At 35.2% G+C, this 12,797-nt stretch overlaps 1 protein-coding gene across 3 annotated transcripts in view; it reads right to left on the bottom strand.

The window, feature by feature from the left end:
* Positions 1 to 12,797, bottom strand: part of LRRK2 (leucine rich repeat kinase 2) — a 137,299-nt gene that overhangs the window by 12,828 nt on the left and 111,674 nt on the right. For 2 of the 3 annotated variants that reach the window (XM_027035906.2, XM_053226126.1), the window contains 3 exons: positions 7,619 to 7,789; positions 6,284 to 6,384; positions 868 to 1,062 (listed from right to left, as the gene is read on the bottom strand). In XM_027035906.2, coding sequence (XP_026891707.2) covers positions 868 to 1,062; positions 6,284 to 6,384; positions 7,619 to 7,789 — 467 coding nt within the window. Of the gene's footprint in view, positions 1 to 867; positions 1,063 to 3,298; positions 5,712 to 6,283; positions 6,385 to 7,618; positions 7,790 to 12,797 lie in introns of those variants that run through there. The other variant, XM_053226127.1, reaches the window with a different exon arrangement.

The following is a 12,797-nucleotide window of genomic DNA, read 5'->3' as shown; positions in this document are numbered from 1 at the left end:
AAACAACTTTGCCTATCTAAAATGCATCTAAAACTAAAATTAAAATTGAAAAATATTTTTCAGTATCCATATTTCTCACTCCACCAAAATAATGTGAGAGGATTGTTCAACCTTAAGAATAATGATTAGGCATAACATGTATTTCACACCAACAGCCACAATATTAGCTTATTTTTTAAGTCTAGAAATTTATCTTATCTCTGCTAATACAATTTGTTGACCCATCTTGTAGAGCAGTACCCGGATTTTCTCTTTCAGTCATGAGCACCGACCCCCAGCTGCTGTGAGTGCTGATTACTAACAGCTCAGAGTTGCACCCTCCACCACATAACTGCCCTCCACTGCTGGGAGCTGGCTTGGTCAGAAATGGCAGGCAGGCGTGGCCACACCCACCCTTGGGCAGACCGCAGCCAATGCCTGACTGCCATGTGGGAATGAAAGACTGGTGGCCCTGAGAGACCAATCTGTGTTGCTATCCACACCCCAGTCTCTCATGGCTGAAGACTGACAGCAGACTTCTTCAAAAACTACATTGTTGTGGAATTTCTTCCCCTGTTCTATTGGCTTCCTTCACTTCCTTAAAAGTTACTCTCTCCTTACATCACTTGTACAAGACTCTTTTGTCTTAAACTCTGTTTCTAGGGATCCTGACCTGAGACAAACATATACTATGATTTTAAAACAAAACAAAGACTATTTAATGTTATGTGAATACTCTCGTTCCATCAGAAAACTAACCTAACAACACTCCTACATTGCTTTCATTTCACTTCTTTCTAAGTAACTTTTTAACTGATACATTCTTTAGCATAACCTGCAAAATAAATTTTCTAAAGTATTTGTAATTTAAAGAGTATTTTGATTTACCTCAGAAGTGTGTTTTTCCATATTTAAGTCAAGAAATGAGAGCTGTCCTTTGTCAGTGTGCCCACAGCCCAGCCAGATGCTTGCACTCTTGCTGTTATGATTTGTAGCAACCATGCATTCAACTATAAAGTTTTTAGGTATCGATATATGTCTCATCAGACAGATTAACTCAGCTGAATTCAAAATGTCAAAGACCTGAGAAAGTTTATAAACAACAAAACAATATGCATCAAGTTAACACATGTCCTCTTGAAAGATCATATTAGTGTGCACAACGTAGAACTGCATGTTATAACAAACTGTGATCTAATCCAAGCAACGAGATTAATAATCCAAACTACAGATAAAATTACATTAAAATAATACTAGTTTTAGACTAAGCACAAAATATACTCTTTTGTATGTATGTTTTGTAACTTGAAAAAAGAGAAAATCCCAAAAGTGCCAACTGAACAGAAATGTAGTATAGACTGGAGCTATTCAACACTCAACTCTATACTGCAGAGCCACATCATGTTACAGATAAACACAGGCCACCAACAGAATAGACTTTCTGCCAGTTGCAGGGAAAAGAAATTTTGATCTTTGGTAATGAAATTCACAAATCAATTCTAGATTCTGTTTTCATGCTTTTCCTTGAAGCACTACAGAACAAGAGAGACAGGGTGGGGGTGGGGAAGAGAACTGTAAGAAAACAGAACCAGGACTCAGGAGAGTGGCATTACAGCCACGATACAGCCACTTGCCTTCCACTCAGGAGATGCAGAGAAAGCTCCTTATTCTCTCAGTGTCTCATCTGACAAAGGTAAGGAGTTTACCCATCTTGTCTAATATATACTGTATTTAAAGATTAAGTGGGTAGGTCAAAGTCAAATACTATCATATACTACAAAAAAAAAAAAAAAAACAAGGTGAAGTATTGTTGAAAATAAAAGGAGAATAGAGTAGGGGCGCCTGGATGGCTCAACTGGTTAAGTGTCTGACTCTTGGTTTTGGCTCAGGTCTGATCTCACAGTTTGGGGGTCAAGGTCCACCTCAGGCTCTGTGCTGATAGTGTGGAAACTGCATGGGATTCTTTCTCTCCCTCTCTCTCTCTGCTTGTCAGCCAGTCACACTCTCTCTCTCAAAATAAATGAATGAACTTAACAAAGGAGTAAAGAATAAAATAATAATTAAGCTATGGAAATTTTACTGTGAAAAACAAATTAAAAATACAAGAAGTCTATGTGATGAATACCAGTTATAACCAAAATTTAAAGACAAGTAGACATACAAATGGCCAGCTCGTACATGAAAAAGTGCTCAACATCACTAATCATCAGAAATGCAAAACAAAACCACCACGAGATATCACTTCACACCTGTCAGAATGGCTACTATCAAAAAGACAAGAAAAAAGAAGGGCTAGCAAGGATGTGGAGAAAAAGGATTCCCTGTACACTGTTGGTGGGAATGTAAATTGCTGCAACCGCTATGGAAAACAGTATGCAATTTCTCAAAACATTATAAATAGAAAAACCATTCAACTTTTATTTCTGGGTATAAATTTAAAGCAAATGAAAGCATCTATGTTTAAAGGATATCTGCACCCCCATGTTCACGGCAGCATGATTCACAATAGCCAAAACATGGAAACAACCTAAGTGTCCATCAACGGATGAATGGATAAAGAAAATAAGATATATACGTATATGTATATATGTATGTATGTACCTATACACACAATGGAATATTATTCAGCCATTAAATAAGAAGGAAATTTTGCCATTTGCAATAGCATGGATGGACCTTGAGGGTATAATGTTAAGCAAAATACATCAGACAGAAAAGACAGATACTGTACTGTATCACTTATATAAGTGGGACCTAAAAAAGAATAAAATAAAATAAACAAAACAAAGCTTCCAGATACAGAAAATGGACTGGTGGTTGTGAAAGACAGGGCATGGGAGTAGGTAAAATGGGCGAAGCGGGTCAAAAGGTACAAATCTCCGGTTATAAGACAGGGATGTAATGTATAGCATGGTGACTAATGTTAACAATATCACACAGAATATCTGAAAGTTGCTAAGAGAGTAGATCTTAAGAGTTATTAACATAAGAAAAAAATTATAACTTTGAGGTAACGAACGTTAACTAAACTGACTGTGGTAATAATTTCAGAATACATACATGTATCAAATCATCATGTTGTAAATCTAAAACTAACACAGTGTTTATGTCGATTATGTCTCAATAAAATTAGGAAGGGGAAGGTAGGGAAAGTAGCCAAGATAATTACATAATTCTCGATAAAATCAGCATATGTATTCAGCTATTTCTGAGTAGACATTTTAAAGCTGAACAAAAAATTTTCGGGGCACCTGGGTGGCTCAGTCGGTTAAGCGTCCGACTTCGGCTCAGGTTATGATCTCGTGCTCTGTGAGTTCGAGCCCTGCATCGGGCTCTGTGCTGACAGCTCAGAGCCTGGAGCCTGCTTTGGATTCTGTGTCTCCCTCTCCCTCTGGCCCTCCCCCGGTTCATGCTCTGTCTCTCTCTGTCTCAAAAATAAATAAACGTTAAAAAAATTAAAGTTGAACAAAAAATTTTCAATAAATTATGATACAAAATCAAGAGTCCATAACATAAAGAGAGCTCTTATTTTGATCTATTAAAATCTTTTTCAGTTTAAAACACAATAAGGGGGCGCCTGGATGGCTCAGTCGGTTAAGCATCCGACTTCAGCTCAGGTCATGATCTTGCGGTCTGTGAGTTTGAGCCCCGCATTGGTCTCTGTGCTGACAGCTCAGAGCCTGGAGCCTGCTTCGCATTCTGTGTCTCCCTCTCTCCCTGTCCCTCCCCACTCATGCTCTATCTCTCTCTCTCTCAAAAGTAAATAAACATTAAGACACAGTAAAAAATTTACTTCTGATAATATGGTGGGAAAGGTTATTTGGACAAACCACCCATCTAAAAGTAACTTAAAATGCTAAGGAAATTATTTTTTAATCTCTTAAAAATATTAAAGATCTGACAACATCATAGGACTTATCAGGACAAAATATTAGTGAAAGAATCCAATGAAAGACAGAGAGGTCAACTGAAACTTAAAGCCAGATATTTCCTTAAAGACATTTGTCTATTGAAAGCAAAACTGATGTGTGGTTTCTGATATCTTATCAGTCCGCAAGAAAGAAGTTTAAATCTAGAGCATTCCCAAAGTGGAGTCCAATAAAAGCCTGTTCCCATAAATCTGGAACCCCAAAGGACTACATATTCAGAGTAAATGAGAACCAGAAATAAAGCCACCCCATGCTTCCACTTTCACTGGTATGAGAAAACTTGCCTTTGACAAAGGGGGAGGAAGGAAAAGAACCCTGAGAAATTGTTATTCAAAAGCTTGTTCTCATGAACATTTGTAGACCAGATTCCCATCGCCTAGGTAGTTCAAAAAAAAAAAAAAATCTCAAACCAGGAACTGAGTTTAAAGCAATTTGCAGCAAGAAAATTAAGAAAAAAATGTGAAAGACCTGTATGCAAAATCATAAAACTTTATTGAAAGACAAGAAAACATAAATAGAAAGATAACCCACATTCAATAGAAAAACTTAATGTAATGAAGATAAAATCCTCCCCAAATTGTCTGCAGATTCAATGCAAGGCCAATCCAAGTCATAATAGGTTTTTTCATAAAAGTTGACAAAGTGATTTTAAAATTTATATAGAAAAACTAAATCCCAAGAAAGCTAAAGCATTCCTAGAGAAGAAAAATAAGTAGAGAAACGAGATTTATAAAGTGACAGGAATTAACAGAGGATGGTATTAGAGGAAGAACACATAAGTTGACCAATGGAAGAGAACATCTGTGTGGATGTGTGAGTATCTGACATATTAAAGAGTAAAACTAGGGGGAAACGATCCACAGAAAAAAAAGGAAGAAACTGTTTAATAAATAAAGCTGGAAAATTTAGTTATCCATATGGAAAAAACTGGATCCAGATAAAAATTTCAATTCCTAATGGGTTAAGAACTTAAATGCCAAAAGCAAAACAGTTTTTTTTTTCTTTTCAGAAAAAGAGCACATGAGCAGGGGAGAGGAGCAGAGGGAGAGACAGAGAATCCTAAGCAGGCACCACATTCAGCACAGAGCCTGACATAGGGCTCAGTCCCACAACACTAGGATCATGACCTGAGCCAAAATCAAGAGTTGGGATGCTTAACTGACTGAATCACCCAGACGCCCCCAAAAGCAAAACTTTTAACCACTTCGAAGAAGCCATAGATAAATATTTGTGTGACTCTGGGAGAGATGAGGACGTCTTAAAACAGGACCTCATAATGGTAATAACCATTAAAAGGGTTGTTAAATTTATCTGTATTAAAATTAAGAAATTCTATTCATCAAGAGGCACCCTACAGGAAATAAAAAGACAAACTACAAATTCAGAAAAGAAATTTGCAGTATATATAACCAACGAGGGATTAGTATTTCTTTTTTTTTTTCTTTTACTTATTTTATTTCTATGCAAATAATCCCATAGAAAAATCGGCAAAATAATGAACAGGTATTTCCCAGAAGGGTAAATACATATATAACCAATGAACATATAAAGACATGGTCATCCTTAGTAGTATTTAGGAAAATGTAAATCAATACATAAGACAGTATATTTGAAAAAATTAAGAACCCAGATAGCACTAAAATTTAGGGAGAATATATAGAGAAATGGCTACACTCACATCCAGGTAATAGAAGTGTTAAGCTGGTACGGCTTCTTCAGAAAATAATACGGATATTCATATATTCTATGATTCTGCAATTCAACTCAGGTATATACCACAAAGCAACTCTCATACATTCTGCACTAGAAAAGTACAACCATAGTCATAGCAGTACTGTTCATAATAACAAAAACCTGGAAACAATACCAATACCCATAGATATGACCATGGGTACATATACTGTTGATCATTCAAACAGTGGAATGGAACAGCAGTGTAAATAATCAATGGCTATGTTTAACAACCTCCATGAAGCTTACAAAATAAGGTTAGAAGAGCAACTGAAAATATATTGGTACATGACATGATTACAATTCCATTTTAACTAGAAGATAAATACAGGAAACTAAACTGGATAGCAAACATAAGGAAAAGAAAAGCAGGGATTATCTCCAAAGTTAGAAAGTGACTACATCTCTAGGGAAAGGAGAGTGATACAATCAGGAAGAAGCATATGGGGGCTTCCAGGGTGTTAGCAATGCTCTTTATTTTGTGCCATGGGTGGTGGGGAATATAGGAGTTTTGCATTATGACTGTTTTAAACTGTATGTGTATGTTTACTTATATATCTGAATATATATGTGAAGATTATATATGTGTATACATATATTGATGTTCTGTATAAAATATTGATAAATTTTGACTATAATCATACCTGGGCAGAAGTAGGCCTTTCTTGAGGATTTTCTTTCAAACACTTTTTAATTAACTTCTCCACCATAGGCCATGGGGCACAACCATATTCTTTAACTGGATCTAGAACATTCAAAAACATATCATGCTAGAACATTAAACAAATCAGAACAACTATTTCATTTCCTTTCATTGTGTATGAGAGGCCCAGACCATGCAAAGAAATACTCTGATCTCCATAATTCTATATTTATTATGGATCTACTTATATCACAAACTTAAAGATAATTTTTCTAGCCTTATCTATACTAGAGACATCAAAAAAGACTTCCTGATTTTTTATTATATAAAAAGACACAAATACCAATTGAATAACAGATTTTCATTCCACACCTGCATTTCACAAATACTGTGAAAAAAATTTTGTGCATATAATAATTAGACTTCTGTGGAATTACTTTTAATTTTAATACTTAAATTTGGCAAGCATTTAATCCTCACATACCTACAGTCAGTTTGTGCACATTTCTTTTTTATAAGAGGTATGCCGTTCTTCTGGTTGGTATAAACCACAGACCTGGGAATTGTCACTGGAAAGATAACTGGTAAAATAAGGGTGATGATCTAGATTGTGTTGAAAGTTTATCCGAATAATAATAAATTTTCTTTTAGTGGGCATCTTTAAAGGTCCCCCAAAAGGAGGTAGTTAAAGCTATATTCTCTGTACCTGGAACATAGCATACACTCAAAAATATTCCTTAAGTGAAAGAAAAAAGCGGAAAATATGAAAAACAGCTACATACATTTAAAAGAGTATTTTGTAAGGGGAACTGAAGTAATAGTTAAGGAATGAATGACAACATCCTAGAATTTCTTAAAAACATGAGACAACCATTCAAAATGAGATCTGATCTCACTAAACAATCATTTACTAATTCTTATTAATATTTACTACTAAAAATTATTATTATAAATAATTCAACCTTCCATTGCTGCATATAAATTATCTCCCTCCAAGAACATGAAAACACTCCAGGCTAATGAGCACATAGTAACTCTTTATAAGAACAGAAATCACTAAGCATGGAGCTCCAACAGCAATTTCCTTTTCTGAATATTCTTCTAAATTTAATACCAAATACATTAATATGAATTTGGGGTATTTTTAAAAAGCCTGAAACTGCTATCTTTCTCATGTGATTTTTATTGTGTCACAGGAATTAAGAATATTCATGCGCTAAACAAAAAATCATCAGTTGTGAAATGAATTAAGTCTACAACCACAATTAAATAACTTGGAAAGAAAGCTGCTGATATTAAAAATAATAATCTTTATTGCACATAAAATAACACTTACCAGGTAATTTCCCTTGTATTGCCAGTTCATCAAACTCATTTGGAAACTTCAAACCCTCTGCTATTCTACCTCCAGTTGTCAAGATGTCATAGAGTAGTAAACCAAATGAATAAACATCAGCCTGCTGGTTATAAATAACATTTCCTCTTGCAACTTCAGGTGCACGAAACCCTGAAAGGAAGCAGATATATTAATAAATATGCCCATCCTGTTGGGATGAGCACTGGGTGTTGTATGGAAACCAATCTGACAATAAACTTCATATTAAAAATATATATATATGCCCAACACTAGAGCCCATACACCCAAGAAGGAATATTCTTAGGCATATATGCTGATGAAGAGTGAAGGAGATGAGCTCTATACCAGGCTATGTCCTCTTATAAGGAGACATGTAGCCAGTTAACAGCCCTGTGCTACATTTTACCTCAAGGTTGATCTTGAAAAATAATAAGGATAAACATCCAATAATGATTATTAAATCATGTTTCATAATTAAAGTAAGCCTAATAAGGGGAAAAAACCTATATCATTTTTCTCATTCCTAAAAATAACTATTCCCAGGAAAGTGTTGCAAACAAAGGAGGGGTCAGGCGGGACAAAGGAGGGGTCAGGAGGGGCAAGATTTCTAGACTTCACTCCAAGTCACTTTAACCTGACTAAAGTCCAATGCCCTCATTATTTCCAGGGCTTGTGATTTAGCTCTTCCTACCCAATGGAAAAATAAAAATTAAACCATGACTAAAAAACAAATAAAAGCCCTCTCTCTCAGGTGCTGGTTCATTACTGAAACTCTTTTAAAGGTAAATAAAACCTCTCATTTCACAATAGAAATAAATTGCTTTTAAATTCTTCAAAAAAAAAGAGTAATTTTAACATGATTCATAATAGTAAAAATATCAACAATGAATGAAATCCAACTATTTAAGGAAATTGGTTAAATAATGTGCACTATGCGTTAACTTAAAAATCATTTTTAAGATGACACGTAGGATATAAATCCTAAAGGACAGAAATTTATCAAATATGTGAAAAAAATCAGCTGAGTTCATTTTCTTAGATATGACAATGGTATTGTGATTATGGAAACAAACATCCTTATTCTAAGGAAATATATGTCAGTATTTTTAGGCATGGCAGCATGATGTCTGCAATTTAATTTCATGTCTCAAATTCATATACAAATAAAGTGAGAGAAAGAACAGTGTGGCATACAGTTAATAATCAATCCATGTCAAGGGCATATAGGTGTATATTGTACTATACTTTCAGCTTTTCTGTAGACTTAAACATTTTCAAAATAAACAGTTTGCAAATATATCTGAATGTAATAATGATTATTATCCATGTGCTAAAATTATGGGTAGCTTTTATTTACCCTTTTTTAATTTTTTATACTTCTAAATTTTCTATAATGAACATACAGGATTGTTACTGTAGTTTAAATATGTAGCCAGGGAAATAATGAATTCACAGCCTTCAAGAACTAAATGACTGAATTTGGAAAGAGTTCTGTTGGACAGAGAGTTCACCATCAAAAGATGAGAGGCCCAGCAGTCCTTCACCAGGCAGGAAGGACATGAAGAATCAGAAAGATGGGATGTCATCTTTGAGTTTGATAATCCCTATTGCACTAATCGTTAACATTCTCCAGGTAACATGTTGCCATGCTTGTTCATGCTCTCTTTTTCTACACACATACACTCACCATTTTCCCATATATATAATATATATATCGATCAATCTGTCAATCGACCAATTGATAGATATAATATGTATTTTCTTAGAATAAGGACATTTTCCTACATAGCTATAATTTCATACTCATACCCTAAACTCAAGATTTGTGTAAGTAATTAAGACAGTTCTTTAAAAGATCCCTAATAAACTATACCTGTGACATCATGTAAGCATAATGTAAAATATGAATACCCAATTCATATTCCTATAGCACCTTACAGATAATTTCCTAAGTATTTCATTAGCTATGCACAAAAATCACCTGTGGTGGGCAGATGAGGACTTTCCATTTTACAAATAACATAAAAATGTTATGTGTTTTCCTAAGGCCACGAAGAAAATGAATGGTAAATTCAAGAGTACTTAAATGAGCTGCTCACACATTAGCTAGTTCATTAAGAATATTTATGCTTACCTTTCTAGAATGTGAAAGGGATTTTAGAGGTTAAAATAAATCTCATCCAATTATTTATTATTCATTCAACACATTTTTGGGGTATCTATTATAGCAAGGTACCATTCAAAGACTATTAAAACATTCACTATATTTTGTCTCTTGGTAAATTTGCTGTTAGAAACATTAGGATTTGGAATCATGGGACCTTAGAGTAGAAAAACTCAAGGGTCACTTAATCTAAATTCTCATCCAAGGCACATCCTGTTGGAACAGTTTTTAGCCCTCTAGGCATCAATCCACAGATGTTAGAGCTGCACAGAGGGTTAGAATTTTTTTTCTTAGTGAGTCAGGGGATGCTAAGAAAGATAATTGCGAGGATATGGAAAGAAATATTGACTTCAACACGGAAATGATTTTAACCTTCTTATCTTCTTTCTTTCAAAATAAATATCTTCATTGACACAATTCCCACTGGGAGAACATAATCCTTATTTATATATTCAGGAGATACCTCAATTACAATATAAGGCACTTCTAAATGCTGCTTGAAATTCACCTGATGAATTCACAGTATCTCTAGAGAATTTAAAAGTAATAAACAACTGCCTACAGTGGGTCAGACCACCCCCATCATCCCTGTTCTTGGTGTAGCACCGATGAAACATATCAGGAAAATCAGAATCCAAAAGGTAAAAGAAACAGAAGCTCTGTACCTCAAAGATTCAAACCCTACATTGGCATATGCCATAAACAAGGTTGAAGGAAAAACCCTACACTTGAAAATACCTGCAATATAAGAGAGGCAAAGAGTACACATGACTAAAAGCAGATTGATGAATGGTAAGGACAATCGACGAATGAATAAAGACACAAACTCATACAGAATGTGAAAGGAAAAATAGGTCCTATATAATAAAGATTGCTTAGCCTCAAATGAAAAATAAGCAAATAAATACTTTAAAAATAAAAACATTAAACATAACAAAAACATAAAACATTTTCATTTTTGATTATGAATTTTATGAAGATTAAAAGAAGTAACAAACCCCAAATGGGAAATGAGAACTCTAATTTGAGTATGAAGGGAATTTTAATTTACTAACTTTTCTAGGAGGCAATTAATGTTTCAAAATTCAAAATATGCACACCAGCAATACCATGCCTAGGAATTTAATTTTAAAAAATTAGTTTCATAAATGGACAGGGGCACCTGGGTGGCTCAGTTGGTTAAACGGCCAACCCTTGATTTTGGCTCGGGTCATGATCTCTCTCTCAGTTTGTGGGATAGAGCCCCATGTTGGGCTCCATGCTGATGGTACAGAGCCTGCTTGGGATTCTCTCTTCCTCTCTCTCTCTCTGACCCTCCCCAGCTTGCATGTAATCTCTCTGTCTCAAAATAAATAAACTTTAAAAAATTATTTCTTATAAATGGACAATTTAAATTTACAATTCTGCCAATTAAAGCACTGTCAATGTATCAAAAAGTCAGAAAAAAATTTAAATATACATCAAGATGTGGTTAAGTAAGTAAATACTGTGCATACTAGCAATGAAATGCGACATGACTGCTAAAACTGATGTTTGACACAGAAAGATGTCCATGAAATATTAATTAGAAAAATAAAACTAAAGCAGAATTTACAATACAGCTATTAAAAACTTAAGCACAATCGAATCTAGATACAGATATATCTCTATCTTATGAGAGTGGTAAGAATTATGTCTGCTAATTTATTAGAAACACGTATTTTGACCTCCTTAATAGCATTTTCTGCTTTCACCTCGTGCCCTTATGTTTTGTAAATCAAATATTACTTTAAAGTGACTTGGCCTGGGGCACCTAGATGTCTCAGTCAGTTAAGTGTCAGACTCTTGGTTTCTGCTCAGGTCGTGATCTTGTGGCTTGTGAGTTTGAGCCCCGCAAAGGGCTCTAGACTGACAATGTGGAACCTGTTTAGGATTCTCTCTCTCTCTCTCTCCCTCTCTCCCTCTGCCCCTCCCATGCTCTCTGTCAGAGTAAATAAATAAAGTTTAAAAAAAAATAAAATGACTTGGCCTGAGATGCCTCATCATGGAGTCCTTCACCTCAAAACCAAAATGACTGGGAGGAGGGGGACTGAGAGCGTTAGGACCTAAGCTGCCAACATGATGTTTGATTATCAGTCTAAGCCATGTATTCTACATGTACCTTATCACCGAGGCGTCCCCTGGAACAGCAGCTGCAAGTACTTCCAAAGTTTTCACTTTACATTTAACTATGCTTGTCACCACAGTAGTAACAGGAAGAATGAACTTTCAAGCTATGCAATTTATTCACCACTGAATTTAATTTGGGAAGAAAATGAACACTTCTACTATCACCTGCCATTGAGAAAGGTTAGAAATAGGAACATCTCCTGCATCTTCACAAAGGGACCATACTGCCACATGGTCTATGGTCTAATATTATGAATGACCTCTGATGCTCATGGACCATATCACCACATTGAAGGAATACCCTGTTTAGCATCAATGGCCCTCAAAGACTAGAAATATCAAGTACTAACTGACATCCTAAATGTGCATTTGTTAAGTCAGGCTGTCCAAATAAGTCTTTTATTTAAGCATGTGTCACTTTTACCTCTAGATAAGATGGAACAAGAGGGGCTGGATTTACCATTGTGCATAAAACAATGAAATAACCAGACAAAATATATGAAACACTAGACACTAGGAGCACAGGAGAGTGATCCCTGAGGGACAGCGAACAAACAAGATGAGTCCTCTGATGGCCCTGCAGAGAGTTTCCAGCCCACAGCACAGGGAAGGGAAACAAAATCAGAGCCTGGTGCCCTCTAAGTTGAGAAGAAAGAGCAGAAAGTCGGGGAAAGCAAAGGCAGGTAGAATGTGCCAGGCATTGTACCAAACACTTTTTATGAATTTCTTTATATGAATTTAATTTTCACAGCAATCCCCTAAAATAGATATTGTTATTAGTTACTATTGTTTCACCAAGGAAAAAAGGTAATTTCTCTGGTCTCAGCTAGTAAGGGGTAGAGCAAG

The sequence above is a fragment of the Acinonyx jubatus genome, chromosome B4, assembly GCF_027475565.1.
Source record: "Acinonyx jubatus isolate Ajub_Pintada_27869175 chromosome B4, VMU_Ajub_asm_v1.0, whole genome shotgun sequence".
Lineage (NCBI taxonomy): Eukaryota > Metazoa > Chordata > Mammalia > Carnivora > Felidae > Acinonyx > Acinonyx jubatus.
The sequence above is the reverse complement of the archived record's forward strand: the minus strand, read 5'-3'. Positions and strand labels throughout refer to the sequence as shown.